This window comes from Dipodomys ordii, unplaced genomic scaffold (genome assembly GCF_000151885.1).
Source record: "Dipodomys ordii isolate 6190 unplaced genomic scaffold, Dord_2.0 Scaffold116, whole genome shotgun sequence".
Taxonomy (NCBI): domain Eukaryota; kingdom Metazoa; phylum Chordata; class Mammalia; order Rodentia; family Heteromyidae; genus Dipodomys; species Dipodomys ordii.
This window is the reverse complement of record NW_012267332.1, coordinates 4,245,076-4,264,261: the sequence shown is the minus strand read 5'-3', so window position 1 is coordinate 4,264,261 and position 19,186 is coordinate 4,245,076. Positions and strand designations below refer to the sequence as shown.

General features: G+C 37.6%; 1 protein-coding gene across 1 annotated transcript in view; it reads left to right on the top strand.

Moving 5' to 3' along the window:
* Nucleotides 1-534: 534 nt before the first annotated feature.
* Nucleotides 535-19,186, top strand: part of Chic1 (cysteine-rich hydrophobic domain 1) — a 48,405-nt gene continuing 29,753 nt past the window's right edge. The window contains exons 1-2 of the mRNA XM_013028943.1: nt 535-956; nt 10,846-10,900. Coding sequence (XP_012884397.1) covers nt 664-956; nt 10,846-10,900 — 348 coding nt within the window. The 5' untranslated portion in view covers nt 535-663. The remainder of the gene's footprint in view (nt 957-10,845; nt 10,901-19,186) is intronic.

Sequence of the window (19,186 nt, the reverse complement as noted above, 5' to 3'; positions counted from 1 at the left end):
AAAATGCACATCCATCTTTTATAATATAATTATATGTACATTGTAGTCTTCATTGGCTTCGTTCTAGTACTCTGTGGGCTACATATATGCATTTTTCTGTGTATCTATATATTTATATAAACATATTGTACATTGTCAAAAAATGTTATCCTGTCTCCCAGGATTATAGCAAAAGCCCTTCAACTGTAATTCTGAACAAATATAAGGAATTGGTATCTGTATCTTGAGATATTTTAGGCAAAGTTCTGAACTCACTTTTATAGAATATGCTTGCCCTCGACCGCTTGCAACAAGGGACAGCCTTAATTAACAGGAAATCAAATCAGAAGCTTCGTCCGTGGATTTATAAAGTAGCTCTCGCCCAGCACGTAGCGTTAAGATCAGCACCCGCAGACCGGACCTCGAGAATTCCCTGGAGTTCACCTCTAACGGCCCCCTCCTCTCGGAGCCGCGCAAGCGTACAGCGAATTTACTCCTCGGTCCCTCGTGCCCCCGCCTCCAACTCCCTCCCGCCCCCTCCCGTCCGCCCAATACGCAGGCGCGTCTGCACAGTCCATTCCCTGCCCCCCCTCCTCTTTCTCATTCTGTTCCCCCTCCTCTTCCAGCAGCTCCGCGGGTTCAAACTCTTCTCCCCGAGAGTGGTGGCGATCGCGGGGTCACGTGATGAGCATCCTGCTGCCCAACATGGCGGAGTTCGACACCATCTCGGAACTGGAGGAGGAGGAAGAAGAAGCCGCAACGTCGTCGTCGTCGTCGCCGTCGTCGTCGTTGGTCTCTGGGCCTGAGGATGACGAGGAAGATGAAGAGGAGGAAGAGGAAGAGGAGGAGGAGGAGGAGGAGGAAGAAGAAGAAGAGGAGGAGGAGGTGCCGCCCCCGCCTCGGGTAGTGAGTGAAGAGCATCTGCGGAGATATGCCCCTGACCCTGTGTTGGTGCGGGGCGCCGGCCACATCACTGTGTAAGCGACAGGGGGGCCGTGGGGTTTGGAAAGGCTGAGATGCGGCGACTGAGATAAAAGGTGATCGAGGTGATCCTAGGGCCTGTGGAGTGGGGGAGGGCTGGCTGAGGCGAGTAGTTAGGAAAGGACACCTGGTGTGTGTGTGTGTGTGTGTGTGTGTGTGTGTGTGTGTGTGTGTGTGTGTGTGTGTGTGTGTGTGTGTGTGTCAGAGAGAGAATAGGTGTAGAGGAACTGCTGGGAGGGGAAGATGGGGGGGCGATCGTGATGCCGATTTTCAGCACCAACGCCAAGAGTGGCTAGGACATGGCAGGAGATTGAGAACCAGAGGTGTTGGAGTGTGCTTGTATGCTGGCAGGTGAATAATTTCTCAACTGCAGGATGTACTAGAGGTTTCTTTGCTGCTGAGATTGGTGTAGAAAACAGCGACTGCTGTGACATGTGACAGGAGCTAGGTTTGGATTCTTCAGCACAGAAATATGTGATATGTTTTGTGAATAATATTGCAAGTAGACATCCACCCACGTATTCCTCCATCCATTCTTCCGAGGCAATCTTTATATGAATGAATGCAATCATCTTTTCCTTGTTTGCTCTATTCTGACGTTCCTTAAATATCACATCATTAGAGGTTGAGGTTGATTGATAGGCAGCTATAGAAAGTAGAAAGAACCAGAGATTACAAGGCAGGGATCTTGGTTACTAGTCTCAGGGTTTTGTTGTTGTTGTTGTTAATGGACCTGTGACCTTGGTGGGTTGCATCTTATTTCTGGGCCTTGGTTTCTCCATCTGTAAAATGAATGATGATTTCTTAACCCTTGCAGCTCCGAGAACATTTCCTTCAGGACATGAAATTATTTCTATGCCCAAATACTAAATAGACAAGCAAATATATAGAAATCAGCCCTCTAGGAGCTGAGAATGATTTCTTGAAAATTTATCCAGGGTGGCTTTGTTTGAAATTGAAATCTTGGATCATATTTCAGAAAATAAGATGAGGAGAGACTTGATAACATCAGATACAAAACAAAAAAAAACAGAAAGGACAGAAAAATGAAATGATAAGTCTCTGGTTTTTGAGGATTGCTTCCAATTTTTATTTGCTTGGATTGTAAATACTTGAAAGTTTGAGCATTATACTATGTTCATTCTCCAAATTGTGCTTTTGCTGCATTTTTAAAGTAGGCCTGTTCTTTCCTATCATATCATGCTGTCTCTAATTTTGATAATAGCTCACTTTAGTGACTCAACTGGGTTTATGTTATATGATTTATATTTATAGCATATTCAATTATATAGCATGCACTATCTCTGTCATGTTAGCTTTTTAATTTTAACATGTTGACTATTTTGATTGTGATACACTTTTCTAATGTCTGCATAAAATATATTAACAAGGATTTTTTAATTGTGGAAGAGCTTGGGAAGGTTTTTAGACTTGCGTTTTGATTAGGCAGTTTTAAGACAGTTTTGCAGATAGTATTCAGATGCCAGCTTACTGCGCTGTTTTACTCTCATTCCTTTCATCACTAGAGAAACAGTTTATTACTCAGACTAATTATGATTCTGGCACCAAGGGTTCCCTTCATGAAGATTAATTTATGTGACTCAACACAGAAAAGGTGTCTTATTCAAGTTTATAAATTTATACTCTTAACATTCCTCACCCATTATTTTTTTAAATTCAGACATTGTGTAAGAAGCAAGGAAATAGAATTTAAGTTCTCTAAAACTTACTGACTCTCCACACAACCATGGTCAAGTATTATTTCATTATTTTCATTATTTAATTCAGAGCACTGACAGTTGGCCATGTCCAGCCCATTTTAAAAGTTGTGATGTCTCTCCCAGCTTAAAAATTCTGCAGTTTGAAATGTGGAGGGGTAGTACTGGTAGTAACTTGGAATTAATTAACTGAAGCTAAAATCTGAAAAGCACAGGCCAGTACTACTGTATACCACACAATGTATACAGTTGGGCAAGTTGTTTAGTTTTATTATACACTTTATCTCACCCTAAAAGCATATTTGATATTAAAGGATATCTTTGATGGGGGTAGGGACATTGAACATCTAGGAGAAACTTACTGAATCTGAGAAAGAGGCTATGGTAGTATACCTTTATATCAAGTAATGTAAAACTCTTAGAAAATAATCTTGAGCTTGGAAATGTAGTTCAAGCGGTAGAGCACCTGCATAGTTAGCACAAGGCCCTTAGTCCAAAACCCAACACTGCAAATAAAAATAGTTAATCCTATTCGGATCCATCTAAAGTAAAGATTGTTTCTTTTCTGGCATAAGAATATTTGAGTTACCTTAAAGTATAGACCTTGTTTTTGGCTTTTGGTTGTTGTAGTGCTAGGCAGTATACAAGCGAGGCAGGTGTTCTGCCACTGAGCTACATTCCCAGCCCTAACTTCTGACTGAAACACTGTCCTTTTTCACCCAGATTTTTTTCATTCTCTGTACAGTTTTCATTCTACAGAAGGCTTTGTTTCTTTTCAAAGTTAAAAATTTGAGAGCCATCGCCTCCAACTGTATATTTCAAAAAAAAAAAAAAAACTAAAAGGAAGTATTTTGAAGTTTTTCATCATGAAGAAGGAATTGAGGACAGATATATGCTTAAACTGATCCAAACTTGGTATACCTTAAAACCCAAATTTTTTTTCTTTCCTACACTGACTGCATTTCTAGTTGCCCTGTCTCTAACTATGGTACCACTGTTCTAATCTCTCAGTCTAATATTTAAAATCTTTTAAGTCATTTCTACTCTTCCTTCTTTAACTGGTCTATGCTGATCTTCCCCAGAACTGTCATCATATCTTTGGAATGTCTTCTAGATTTTTCATTTTCTCTATTCCTATTTGGCACCACTGTAGTTTGGGTTTCCATCATCTCTTTCTTGAATTATTGTCACAGTCTTCTGTCTCTCCTGCACTTCAATCCATCCTGCATGCTTGTGCCAAACTAATTTTCTTAAAACACAGTTCAATCATGTGGCTTTCCTGCTGCAGAGCTGCACTGGATCTTAATTAGATCTGAGTTCTTCCAACCTCAGAGTTCAAGGACTCCTTCCACTTATCCAAAGTTCTTCCTTTCCCTTGTGCTTTCCATACCCTTCTCCTCTACCCTCCTTCTAGGTCTTACTCTATCAAATAGCTCTTGGCTTCAGTATAACTTTTCTGTGCCACTCTGCTAGCTTTTGCTGTAATCATATTCAATCCTTCTGATTAAAAATAAAAAAACAAAATCCTTCCAATACCCATATTGCCTTTGGCTACTGGATCTTTCTTCTTTTTCCTCCAAATTTCTTTTTTAAGCTACCTTTCTTTATAAATTATTTTTTATTGTAAAGGTGATGTACAGAGGGGTTACAGCTGTGGAAGTCAGGTAATGAGTACATTTCCTTTTGAACAGTGTTTATGAATAGATACAGATACCATATTTATATCCTCTGATATGAATTCTGCTACTTCAACCAAAGAGGAGCCAGCCTCACCATGATCATGGGTTAGGGGTGTAGCTCAGAGGTAGAGCCCTTGCCCAATATATGCATGACCTTGGGTTCAATCCCCAGTGCTGAAAGAAAAGATTACAAGTCCAAACACAGCCTGGGCTAAATAATGAAATCCTGTCTCAAAACAACAGCAAAGAAAGATCACCATGATTGCTCTTGTTAGTTGCTTAGTCAGTGTGCATCTTTCATTACCTATCTTCCTATCCTCCCTGCTGCATTTGACACTTACAATGACTTCATCTTTTTTAGAGGCTTCTATATAGAGATCGTTAAATACAAAAGCCTGAAGCCTAGGAAGTCACAGAAGATAAAAGTGTAAGTAGTGATAAGGTCTTAGTAAATTGGAAGGTATAAAACTTTTTAAATGTCTTCAAATTCTAATTTAAAAGACAACATTCTGCCAGCCAAACAAACCTGAAAACTCCTTGGCCACTTCTTTCTCCAGGTTGTCTTGGTATTTTTCATCCTCTTGTTCCTTAACCATCTCAGTCGTGGCTCCTCTTCCTTTCTTACCTGTTAAAGTCAGTAATCTCCAGAATTTTATGCTCAACCCTACTTTTCTTATCCTCTACACTTCTCATTTTATTCTCAGAGTTTCAAGAATCCCATGTCTCCTAAAACATGTGTCTCAACTCCCCACTCTGCTTACACTTTTATTATGCTTAATAACCCATTATCATCTTAAATTCAGTGTATTCAAACAAATCTCATCCTTCCAGACCCTCAAACTCTCAAGAATACCTTCTCTTTCTGTTTTCCTTCTCTTGCTATCTCATTATTTATCCTTAGTTCTCCTTTTTTTTCTCATTACTTATCCTTAGTTCTCACATTTCCCACAGCCAAACAATCAGCAGTTCCTAAGAAATGACAAAAATTTGCTTCTTTTTTTCTCTACTACAACTTCTCTGATTCTGACCCTTTTCATCACCCTAACTAGTTTTCTTGCTTCATCCTTGTCACTTGACAAATATCCTTCAACCTGCTGCTAGATTAAGACACAAAAAGTATAGATGTATACTGGTGGTTCACTCCTGTAATCCTAGCTACTCAGGAGGCTGCAATCTGAGGATCACAGTTCAAAGTTAGCCTGGGCAGGAAAGTCCATGAGACTCTTATCTCCAATTAACCACAAGAAAACCAGAAGTGGTTCTGTGGATCAAGTGGTAGAGCATTAGCCTTGAAATGAGCTGAAGGACAGCACCCAGGCCCAGAGTTCAAAGCCCCATGACCGCCAAAAAAAAAAAAAAGTATAGGTCTAAACAAACCACTTTCCTTCTTAAGGTTATTGTGTAATTACCACTTACAGAATACAGTGTAAGCTCTGGAACATGGCATACAAAACTGTATCCAACCTGTATGTCAGCATCAACTCCTATCGTTGAACTTGCTGCTTGTGTTACTACTCATAGCATATTTCTTATTTTGTGCCTCTGTTCTATCTAAAATGCAAATACTCACCTCCTTCTTACCCCAGCTCTTGTGTTACCACCTCTTATAAATCTTCTTTGCCCCCATTAAATTGTAACTTGAAATAGCAAGAGCAAAATTTCTTATTACCTCTGAATCCTCCAAGCATAGTACACTGCCTGACATAATGAATGAATATCATAGTACAAATTATTATACAATAGTCCCTCAACAAATATTTGTTAGTTGAATCATGAACGATGTGGTGGAGAGAACTTTTCCCAATAGTACATCTATATGGATACAATACACCAATTCAGGTGATGGGTTTAATGGCATGGCCTTATTTCTGAAAGCTTTGCAAAGCTAGCCCCTATATGTCAGAGTATTCCTGTTTACTTCAATTATCTTAATATTGTCACTAATTATTGTAACAAAATGTTAATCTTTTGGCACACAATTAATTATAATCTCATAAAAAATAGAATGACCTAATCACATTAATTGTAATTCCAGTTCTGAAATGAGACTCATATATCAATATTTGGTGATCTTTTCCCAAATTAAAAAAAAACATAGCAAAATTAACTCCACAGGTTTGAGATTCTAAATTGATAAAAAAATATTGGAAATATTTACTGTTTCAGAAATGCTACATTTCTAAGTGATAGCACATGTAAGTATCACTTTTCTTTGTGATGTTTTTAGGATAAATACTTGGATGCAATACATAAAAATACAGAAAAAAATAAACCGTACCAAGTGCCTGTAATCCTAGATATTCAGAAGGCTAAGGATCACAGTTTGAAGCCAGCCCAGGCAGAAAAATTTGAGAAACTTTTATCTTCTCTTAACCAACAAAAAGCCAGAAGTGAACCTGTGGTTCAAGTGGTAGTGCACTTGCATTGAGCAGAAAAAGCAAAGCAAGAATGTGAGGCCCTGAGTTCAAGCCCCAGTACCAGCACAGAACAAAGAAAGGAGAAAAAGAATTACAGAGCTGGGCGCCGGTGGCTCACACTTGTAATCCTAGCTACTCAGGAGGCTGAGATCTGAGGATTGTGGTTCAAATCCAGCCCTGGCAGGAAAAGCCGTGAAACTCCAATAAACCACCAGAAAACCGGAAGTGGTGCTGTGGCTCAAGTGGTAGAGCACTAGTCTTGAGCTGAAGAGCTGACGGACAGTGCTCAGGCCCAGACTTCAGGCCCCGTGACCAACAAAAAAGGTTGGGGATTTAGGTCAGTGGAAGAGAGCTTGCCTGACGAGTGCAAGGCCCTGAATTCGGTCCTCAGCTCTGGAAAAAAAAAAAGAATTACAGAGATTCCCCCCCCTTATATATAGACATTTACATATTTTTGTATTAAAATGCATGAGTATTTATTCTTGGCATTACATCTTTATATCAGTAGAGATGATAGATTACCAATTCTCATAGACTCAAAATTATCTCATTGAAATTAATTTTAAAAAGCTGAAATAGGAACTGGAGGCATGGCTCAAGTGGTAGAGCACCAGCCCTCAAGACCCTGGATTCAAGCCCTAGTACTAGTACACACACACACACACACAAAATACACACACACATACACACACACCAAACATACAGCTGAAGTTATTAAAGAATTGAAAAGATGACTAAATATGCTAAACAGTACATTTTCTGAAAAAAATTAACACTTCACATATTGATACTTCTCAAATAAAACAATGGTTGTCTTTAAGAAATTATACTGATCATTTGTTAAGTTATGTTAAAACAAGGTGACTATTTTATAAAGTTTCAGGCTTTAAGAATATTGAATCTATGACTATTTGGTATTATACAGTGTGGTAAGACATGATTTTTCCACATGAAAGATTAAAGATATCTAACTAGCATCTTTTTATTGTCAATATTTCTTTTTATTTAAAATTTTATTTATTTCATTTTCTTTTTTATTATCTTTAAGTAGTTGTGCAAAGGAGCTGCCATTCAACAAAGCCCTTTATGAATTAGTGTCTTGGTCAATGTCACCCTTTGAACGTTCACACTCCTCCCTTTCAACATTTCTCCCTGCTCTTCCCTCATAGAATATTTAAAAAAAAAAAACTCTTTATACTGTATGACACAGCCTTTCCTTTTCATTGGTGTAGTAGAGTTCCAGTGCATGTGCTTTGAATCCTTGTTACTATTAAGTGCAGTTTATTTTAGCAAAATTGTGTTTCTTATTGGCAGAATTTGACTGCACTGTTTTTGTAAGCCATCTGAGCACATGAACTTTAATTTGTACACGGTTTGAGAGGCTGATGTACAACCATTTTCAAAAGATGGGAAGTGGGGGCTGGGAATAGTAGAGTGCTTGCCTAGCATGCATGAAACCCTGGGTTTGATTCCTCAGTATCATATAAACAGAAAAAAAAAACGGAAGTGGCACTGTGGCTCAAGTGGTAGAATGCTAGCTTTAAGCAAAAAGAAGCTCAGGGACAGTGCCCAGGCCCTGAGTTCAATCCCCAGGACTGGCAAAAAAAGATGGGAAGTGAGAGATGTAGGAGAGTGCAAAACTGAAAGAACCCATTCTTTGTTTCAATTTCTTTTTCTCCAAACAGTTGTTCCAATAAATTAAAGATTAGGGCATTTTAGGTACTTAACAAAGAAAATATAGTTATTGAGAACCACCAGCTGGGTCAACCTCAAACGCATAATATATTTTATATTTCATGAAATCAATAAAATGACAGTGGATCAGTTCCCAAGTACCTGTTTGTCTAATGTGGAAGAGCCCCACATCTTGGCTAATGTCTTACCACTCATAAGTACTGAGTTGATGAACTTGTCTAACTTCTGTGGATTTATAGTTTGTAACTTAATGGTTTGTTTATAAAACAGAGCTGAAATATTTATTCAGCGGGAACTAATACATTATCCTTGCAGCTATAAGTGAAACTCTAGAGCCTAATTTTATTGGAGTTTAAGTACTCTTTTTATGTTTTCAGTCTTTAAAGAGGAAGAGTTAAGAAAGAAATCCCTGATGGCAAGAACTGAGTAGCTACTATTAGTCAAAAGTATGAGAGAGTATCAGGCCTGCTTTTCTTTCTTCATGTTTTTTTTTTCTGTTTGTTTTTTGAGATAGGGTCTTACTCTATAGCCCAAATGGTCTCATGATTCTTTTGCCTTCAACCTCCCAAGTGTTTGGTCTATAGGTGTGTGCAACCATGCCTACCATCTTAATGCTTTATTTTGTCAGTCTTGGAGCTTAAACTCAGGGCCTGGGCACTGTCCCTTAGCTTTTTCTCTAAAGGCTAGTGCTTGAGCCACAGTGCCACTTCTTCAAATATATTTGTAATGTACAAGATGTATTGTATTTATACATAAGTCCATATCCTGCTATTAGCTACTAAATATAGAGAATCTGTGCACTTAAGACTGGCTTGTTAGCTGGGCACCAGTGGCTTACACCTGTAATCCTAGCTACTCTGGAAGCTGAGAGCTGAGGATCAGAGTTTGAAGCACACACACACACACACACACACACACGCACACACACACACACACACACACACACACACACACACACACACACCAAAAAAACTGGCTTGTTTCCTTGAAACTGAGCTATTAGCAAGGAGAATATAAAATATCCGCACAGAGTTTTAATCAGACATTGGGTTCCTCCATTTCTTTAAAGTGATCAGAGTGCCATAAATCAGGTGAATCAAACAGTACAGTCACTATTATTTCACAAACTTTTGTTAAACATCTACTAGATACACTATACAGCTAGACATAATAGAAAATAGCAGAACAACACTTATTTCTGTTCTCAAAGAGTTTAGTACAGGAAAGAAAGGACTTAGGGGTCAGCATTTGAATTGTAATCACCCCTACTTATTAATGAAGTAGATACCTGACTTTGGCAAGTCATTTAATTAATCTATTTTTAAATTTTTTTTCTGAATGTCAGCCTTCTTGTCCGAAAAATGGGGATGACAATACTTCTCTTGAAGGCCTTTAAAATTTTGAAGTAATGTAGTACTAACTACACTACTTAGCACAGTGTCTAGCTTGGTAAGTACATAGTTATTGGTAGCCGTTAATGTAATTGCCTTCCTCACATGGAGTTCTCAGTAAATGTTAGTATCTTCCTTTCTGCTTACAAGCTATCATCCACTATAATAAAACTGTAATAACTATGATATGGTATCATCTAACGTTCAGAAAATCACCTGTGTTATCTCTGCTAAAGTTGAAATGAGGTGAGAAAAGGCTTCTTACTACAAATTTTAGTGAGTGTACTGAAAGGGGAAGTCTTTTAGAGACTGGGATCTCTTTTCTAAAAATTGAATACATGAAAGCCATTCATAAAGATCAACCTTTGGATATCTGAAGAGTAACTGAACAAAGTTATCAAGTTCTATACCTCCAAGGCTAGATTAATGGGGGAGGGGAGACATTTATTAGGAATATTTATATATATATATATATATGTAAAAGTAGTAAAAAAAAAAAAAGTACGATGCATTCCCACATATTACCACCCTATCACCTCCTCCAACAATTTATCAACTAAAGTGGGTTTTAACAGAGAAACATTTTAGTCAAATACTATCACATTTTTGGCTCTCTTGTAAAATGTATTTCTCATTAATTTTTAAATCCTGTGTTATGATTGTGGTTAGAATCCTATTGTAAAATTTGCTTTTGTTGAGCTTCTTTACTGTTAATATGGATTAATAGTCAAAGACTTATTTCCATTAATATAAAGTTTAATTTAGGATGTATATTTTTATGTGATTTTAGGACTTCGATAGCTCGTTAAGTTTTAAGTTTAATTTTTAACTGCACGAAAACCATAACAGTCGCATATATTCAGGACAGATTTTTAAATCAAAAGACCAAAAGAAAAATGCATGGATGTGTGGCTTTTTAAGAAAGAAAATAAGAGGGTTAAATATACTGGATAGAATATATTTTGTTCTGTCTTTTGTTTTTAAGGTTTGGCTTGAGCAACAAGTTTGATACTGAATTTCCTTCAGTTCTAACAGGGAAGGTAAGTGTAACTTTGCTTTGAACTTTTGAATTCTAATGCATTGTTATATGGCTTATTCAGTGTTATGACCAATGCTTTAACTTATTGGTAATGAATTCAAAGAACAACAGGCCTCCATAACTGAACCTGTGTTAGCAACTGAAAGCTATTATCCCCATGACGACCAATCTCTGTCCAGTTATTCCATCTATTGTTTATTAATACTCACAATTATTTATTTGCTTCTTCAGCTTTTGCAGTTGTTCCCCGCCCCCAGGACAGGTAGCTATAATTATTTTTATTTACATCAAAAATAATTTCCAATTTTTTATTGCCAAAGTTATTTTTAACTGTATTAGTCTGTTATTTTGTGCCAGTGCTGGGGCTTGCACCCAGGGCCTGGGTGCTGTCCCTTAGCTTTTTAGCACAAGACTGATGCTCTACTACTTGAGCCACACCCCCAATTCCAGCTTTTTTGGTGGTTCATTGGAGATAAGAGTCTTACAGACTTTTCTGCCCCTGTTGGCTTCAAACCTCAATCCTCAGATCTTAGCTCCCTAAGTAGCTAGGAATACAGGTGTGAACCACCAGTATCTGGCCCAGTCTGTGGGATGATGCATATAATTTTGAGTTTTTAAACTTGGACTTATGGCAATAAATCATTACCTTTCTGTTTCCTACATTTTAGTATATTCTAGCATTGAGGTTCAGAATTGAGACTTTCAGGATTCAATATGATAAAACTGGAGACCTAATGTAAAACAAGATGATTATACCTAATACATAATATTGCATTATATACTGACATTTTGCTGAGTGAATAGATTTCAAGTCTCCATAGCACAAAAGAAAATCCTTGTCAGGATTGACATGTTAATTTAACAGCTGTGATCATTTCATCATGTATATATGTATCAAAACATCATATTGAGCATGTCATGGTGGGATATGTCTGTAATCCCAGAGGAGGATCGTTTGTTCCATGCCAGGCTGGGATACCTAGTGAATATGAGGCCAACTGAGGCTGCATAAACCCTGAGACTACATAAACCCTGAGACTATATAAATCCTGTCTCAACAAAACAAAAAACAAACAAAATCTATCATATTTATACCTTAAATATATACAATTTGAAAAACTACATTTGGGAAATTCTCGTAACAATGCTTTTAAATTCCAAAGGAGAGGGCTGTGCCTAAGACAAAAAGTTATTTTATTGGTTGTTGTTGGGTTTTTTTTTGGTCGTGGGGCTTGAACTCTGGGCTTGGGCGCTATCCCTCAGCTCTTCAGCTCAAGGCACATGCTCTACCGGTTGAGCCACAGCTCCACTTCCGTTTTACTGTTTGTATATACAGTGGAATTCTATGCTTCCATCAGAGCACCACCCCATTTGTTAGGAAATGGAAAGACTTGGAAAAAATCATATTAAGTGAAGTAAGACAGACCCAAAGAAATAGAGGTCACATGGTTTCCCTTATTTGCAATAACTAGTATATGTCTAGGCTAATCTTACCAGACAAGCAGAAAAGGTTAAAAGCTATGTAGGTATGACCATATAAAATGATGCTAAGCGAAATGAACCCCAAGGTAGGAACACAAGAGATTTTTTTCTTTGTTGCTGCTGTTTTTAATGTACTATGTGATTTTTTTGTTTCTTTTGTACGTTCTTCCCCCATGGTATAACCCCTGTTGTCACTGTATTTGATTTCTGTGCCCTGCATCTTGTATATACATTTTTATAATTTGGGGAGGAGAAGGGAAATAACAAAATGCTGAAACAAGGATGCAGGTTGACCCATTGTAACAGTGAGATGTACAAGACACTATGTTGAAAATAAACTTTACAATTTGGGGGGGGAGGGAGGTGTTAGGGAGGTGGGGAGGGAAGGGATAATAGGTGAAAAACAAAGGAGGGGGTAACAATGCTCATAGGAAATGTACTCATTGCCTTACTCATGTAACTGTAACCCCTCTGTACAATATCTTTACAATAAAAATATTTTTAAAAAGTTATTTTACTGTTTGCTATTTGAATAAATGTAGAAAAGAGGAAAGTATTACAAAATACTCAATAACTTGTAAATGATTATTAGCTGAAGGCTTGAGTAGCTGAAATGATGATAATGGGTTACCAGAAAGTAACAAAGTCAAATCCCAACAAATTAAGTACCAGAAAATGGGTACTTGCAATAAGAGAGGGAGATCAAAGGGAAGGGGGGGGGATGCAGGCAAGAATGCATTATATAAACCGCAGAATTGAGAAATATAAGGGAAGGGTGGGGGGTGAATATGTTGAAATGGAGACACGAATCAAGATGCATTATATATATATAAATTGCTTTATTAAAAAAATTCAATACATAAAACCTGCAATTAAGATAAGCAAAGGAAGGGGTGGGCGAGAATGTTGAAAAAGGGTGATATTGATCAAGATCACTGTCTTCATAAGCTGCTTTGGTGAATGGCAACTCCTTTGTACAACTACTTAAAGATAATTAAAATATTCTTAAAATAAAATGAAAATGAAAGAAATTGCCTTTTTCAATAGTTTGGTGTTTTGTATTTAAATAAGCAGTTGCTACTTGTCAGTATAGATTTGTGTCATTGTCCAATGCCATTCTGAGGTTGGGGGCATTGCTCAAGTGGTAGATCACCACCCTAACAAGTACAATGCCCTGAGTTCAACCCCCAGTACTCCCCCAAAAATTATAAAAATAAAGCTAAATGCCAGTGGCTCACAACTGTAATTCTAGCTTCTCAGGACGCTGAGATCTAAGAATCGTGGTCTAAAGCCAGTCTGTGAAACTTTGTATCTCCAATTATCCATTTTAAAAAGCCAGAGTTGTAGAGATGGCTCAAGTGGCACAGCACCAACCTTGAGCAAACGAGCTCAGAGACAGTGCCCAGGCGCTGAATTGACTGTGGCAATGAATTAATTAATTCTTCTCCCTAAAGGACCTTTATGCTATTTTGATGTTAATTTATTGCATATTGTTAGTTAGGAAAACATGGTATAAATTGATGTGTCTAATATATTTAAGAAACAAATGATAAACACATTGATAATTGTATTTTATATAAAGCAGTTCCAGAAAAACGTGCATGAAACTAACTAGTTATTACCTTGAATGGGAAAGAAGAATGAGGTGGATGGAGGAAAAGATAATGATGAGACTGTTCTGTGAATTTTTAGTGTTGTTTTAATTCTGGAACTATGACTATATTGCCTTTTTTAGTGTTATTGTAGAGGTGATGTACAGAGGGTTACAGTTATATAAGTCAGGTAATGAGTACATTTCTTTGTGAACAGTGCCACCTCTTCCCTCATTTACTCCCAGGTTTCCCTCCTAACAACCCCCCAGGTTGTATAGTTTATTTTCAGCATAATGTCTAGAGAGTACCACTGCTGCATTTTTTTCACCTTTTGTCCCACCATTTCTGTGCTTTCCCTTACCCTCCCTAATACAAATAAACTTACATAAAAGACAAAAGGTATAGAAAACAGAAACAGTGACAATAGAGAAAAACAAAAATAAAAAACAAAATAACAAAAATACCTCTTGTTTCTATTTCTTGGAGTTCATTTCAATAAACATTTTTTTTGTCAGTACTGGGGCTTGAACTCAGGGCCTGGGCACTGTCCCTGAGCTTCTTTTGCTCAAGGCTAGAACTCTACCACTTGAGCCATAGGACTACTTCTGGCTTTTTCTATTTATGTGGTACTGAGGAATTGAACCCAGGGCTTCATGCAAGCTAGGCAAGCACTTCACTATACTACTAATCCACATTCCCAGCCCTCAATAAACATTTTATATGATCATATGCACATAAGTATTGAGCCCTTGTGATCCTTTCCTTTTGAACCTTAATTTACTTTTAATTTGTCCTTTATTCTAAACTCTTTGAGAAGGAAAATATTAACTCTTTTTTGTTATGTTGTATTTTCTAGCTGTTTATTCTTCTTACTTTTGGCTTAATCCCAGTCTTCCCTTCCCCCCAGCCACTAGGGGTTAAAGGGGGAATATATATATTGTCTGTTGTGAATGCTGAACTCTGGCCCTGGGCGCTGTCCCTCAGCTCTTCAGCTCAAGGCTAGCGCCCTACCACTTGATCCACAGCACCACTTCCAGCTTTTTTCTGCTTATATGGTGCTGAGGAATCAAACCCAGGGCCTCATGCATGTAAGGCAAGCACTCTACCACTGAGCCACCTTCCCAGCTGGGGAAAACATTTTTTTTGGGGGGGGGTCTGGTCATGGGGCCTGAGCTCTGGGCCTGGGTGCTGTCCCTCAGCTCTTCAGCTCAAGGCTAGTGCTCCACCACTCTTGAGCCACAGCACCACTTCCAGCTTTTTTCTTTTTTGCTTATGTAGTGCTGAGGAATCAAACCCAGGGCCTCATGCATGCAAGGCAAGCGCTGTGCCACCTTCCCAGCCCGGGAAAACATTTTTAATGCTGAAGTTTTGAACTCAGGGTCATGCACTTACTAGGCAAGTGTTCTACCACTTTAGCCATGCCTCCAGTCCTGGCTGAGAGAAAAGAAAAAGGATAAAAAGCAAACATTTCTGTTTTCTAGAGGTTATCTCTGAGATTGTAAGAAATCATAGTTAATTTAACCCTAAAAGGTAATTTGTACTTTATTTGCTTCATTTTTCTCCTAAAAAATGGAAGCCAATTTGATAGAGAAGTTGAACAACAAGCTTTGCAGTTGCATCTGTGTTGGAATACAAGTTCTGTCACCTCCCAGCTATGTGGCAAATCACTTCTAAGCCTAGGTTCTTATGTGAAAAAAGAGGTGATATTGGTAGTTAAGTCACTTCTTCTAAGAATTAAATGAGAGCATGTATAGGAATCATAGGGTATTCTCAGTCCTGGTGTATTCTCTCTTTTAATTTTGCTTTCTCTTCATCTGAATAATAATTTATTCTAGGGTCACACTCCTAATTTATCCTTTTGATTGTTGGGCCTTTCTATCTCTCCTGAGGCATGTCAGAGCCTGCCAAGGAATTAGTCCCTGGCAAAGTTAACACTTGAAAATATGTGGCCATTTAACTTTTTGACATACAAAACAACCTTTGGTATGAAGCTTTAGCCTCAGTCTCTAGGATATTCTACCTTGTTCTTCTAATCATTTAAAACATTTCACAAATTGGAACAGCTCAGACTTATTTTTTTTGTCAGTCATGGGGCTTGAACTCTGAGCCTGGGCACTGTCCCTCAGCTCTTCAGCTCAAGGCAAGAGCTCTACCACTTGAGCCACAATGCCAATTCAGGTTTTCTGGTGGTTAATTGGAGATACAAGTCTCCTGGACTTTCCTGCCCGAGCTGGCTTTGAACTTTAATCCTCAGATCTCAGCCTCCTGAGTAGCTAGGATTACAGGCATCTGTACAGCTAGGATTACCAGCTTAAATTTGTTTTACATAAATTAATCTAAAACATTTTCTCCAAATGAATAACCATGGAAATATCTATTCAGTAATAATATATTGGTAAAAGATGGTAGTTACAAAATTAAGATTTAAAAGAATGTGAATTTAAATCTCTTCCATAGAAAATTTATTAATGTTGTCTGGAAAGTTATATCAGCTTTATTATTAGCTTCATCTTGTGGGGTGGACAGTACCCGTCCTGGGGCTTGAACCCAGGGCCTGGGTGTTGTCCCTGAGCTTTTTTTGCTCAAGGTTAGTTAGTGCTCTGCCACTTGAGCCACAGCTCCACTTCCAATTTCTTGGCAGTTAATCGAAAATAAGAGTCTCATGGACTTTCCTACCTGGGCTGGCTTTGAACTGTGATTCTCAGACCTTAACCTCTTAAATAGCTAGAAAAACAGGCATGAGCCACCTGCATCTGGCCATTTATTTTGATGTTGGGGATCAGACTCAAGCCTTTGAGTGAGTAGAGCATGTGCTCTACTACTGAGCTAAAACCTTCCACCCTTGAAGATCGATTTTTAAAAGACAGATTTTTATAACAGTTTTAAAGCTGAAACAAGAATACAGGTTGACCCATTGTAACAATGAGATGTACAAGACACTATGTTGAAAATGAACTTTACAACTTTTCGAGGGGTGAGGGGAAGGAGTTGGGGAGGTGGAGAAGGAAGGGATGGTAGGGGAAAAACAAGGAGGGGGTAACAATGCTCGATAGGAAATGTACTCATTGCCTTACTCATGTAACTGTAACCCCTCTGTACAATATCTTTACAATAAAAAATATATTTGAAAACATTAGTTTTACTCTTAATTTTTTTAATGAGAAAATTTTTCTCCATGAGGTAATGTTTTATTTGGATATGTTAGTTTAGATTATCAAAAAAATTCTTGGTTTAACAGGGAAAAGACCTTATATGAGTGTGAAAATAAAATTTTACAAAAGTCTGAATTCTAGGGTTAATAATCCTTGTATGAAACTTTTAAAATTAATGAATGCAATAACAAGAAATGAAAAAAGACCTGCCCTTTATTAAATGAGTTATCCAGCATGAATGAGATTCTAGGTAGCTCTTATTCCTGTCGGAGCTGAGCAAAACTGCATGAACTCTAAAAACCTAAAAGTTCATTTGACAAGCTCTGTGGCTCAGTATTAATTTTTGCTTCTTTTATGTTAATACTTATCATGCAAAAAATAAAGTGATCTTTTCTATTAAGTGTAGAAAATATATTTCTTCACTCTTTCAATAAACGTAAGTCTTCCTTTCGCGATAAGAAATATCAAGTGGGTATGAGCACATAGATTCTGGTGAGCAGAAAAATGAAAGAATCACAGAACTTTAGAAAGGAAATTAAAGCTTCTGGCCCTCGTCTTAAAATAATTAAATGGTGTTATAAGGAAGTTAGTGTGCAGCGTAGGGAATCATAAGCCATAAAGATTGACCTTTCCTATTGTGACCCAATATGACAAGTGATTGATAGGGTTGTGTTCCCCACAACTAAAGAAGGCAAATCAGTCCTGCTGGGGTTTGCTTAGATTTTCTTGTGTTTGTAGAGTCTCCTGCATCCTGTTATAAAATACTATTGCCCTTTCACCCACCTTTATGATGTGGTTTTCTTTTTTCTTTCCAAGAGAATGAATAGGAATGAAATGTTTCTTTACAACTTATGGTTCAACTAGAAAATGAGGGGTTTCCAGCTAACTTTCAGGACCAGAGATGCTCATTTAAATGGAAGAGAATGAGTCAAAGTTACTAACTATGATTCTATACAGTTAGCTGAACATTTCTTTCACATTGTATAACATTGAGAGCTAACCAAGTCTAATTTCCTATGCCTATATCTCTGTGATTTTAACTGTTATTCAAATACAGGGCGTTTTTTTTCCCCAAAGACAATACTTGGGGCTGGGGATGTGGCTTTATGGTAGAGTGCTTGCCTACTATGTATGAAGCCTTGAGTTCGATTCCCCAGTACCACATAAACAGAAAAAGCTTGCAGTGGTACTATGGCTCAAGTGCTAAAGTGCTAGTCTTGAGCAAAAGAAGCTCAGGGACAGTGCCCAGACCCTGAGTTCAAGCCCCTAGACTGGCAAGAAAAAGACAATCCTGGCCTCTTATTTAGAGACAAAAATATAGACTTTAGTTTGTTGCTTTAAATTCCACTAAAAGCTTTTCTTTTCTGTATATTTGTATTATGATTAACGATTTTGAATTGGTCTATGATAAGAATATAAAATGAAACTACTTATTAAAAGTGGAAAGTTATTGGTAGTAAAGAAGAAAATTGCCATATTTCAGGAGTGTTATTCTTTTCATTTTCAAAAGCATATAGTAAGAAAAGTTTAGTAACATTGTATGTACATTGGCATATAATTTATGTCATTGTGTTTTAAGTTAAAGGCCCATTTTCCATTTCCTCTATCCTTTTTGTCTCTAAGTCTCCCTCAGTCATTCTTCCCTAGTAGAAGTAGCGTTTTCCATTCTAAGGCTCCTTATACACATATATTATAGGGGAGTTAGAAACATTTTTTCATTTGTTCATTTAACCTCACCCTTTACTTTTAGTTTTTTCATCTGTGCTTGCATACTTACTTTAAAATAAAATCTTAAATTCCAGTCATAAGCTTTTAAAATTGTTAATGGGCAGCATTAGTAATTTTATGATATATGTGTGTGTGTGTTTACATCAACAGTTCACCTTTTTTTAAAAATGTGCTATCACTTCTGAGTACATAATTTAGATTTGATACTAGTGTTTTATCAAACATTAAAGCTCGTGGGCTGGGAAGGTGGCTCAGTGGTAGAGCACTTGCCTTGCATGCCTGAGGCCCTGGGTTTGATTCCTCAGCACCACATAAGCAAAAAGAAAAAAGCTG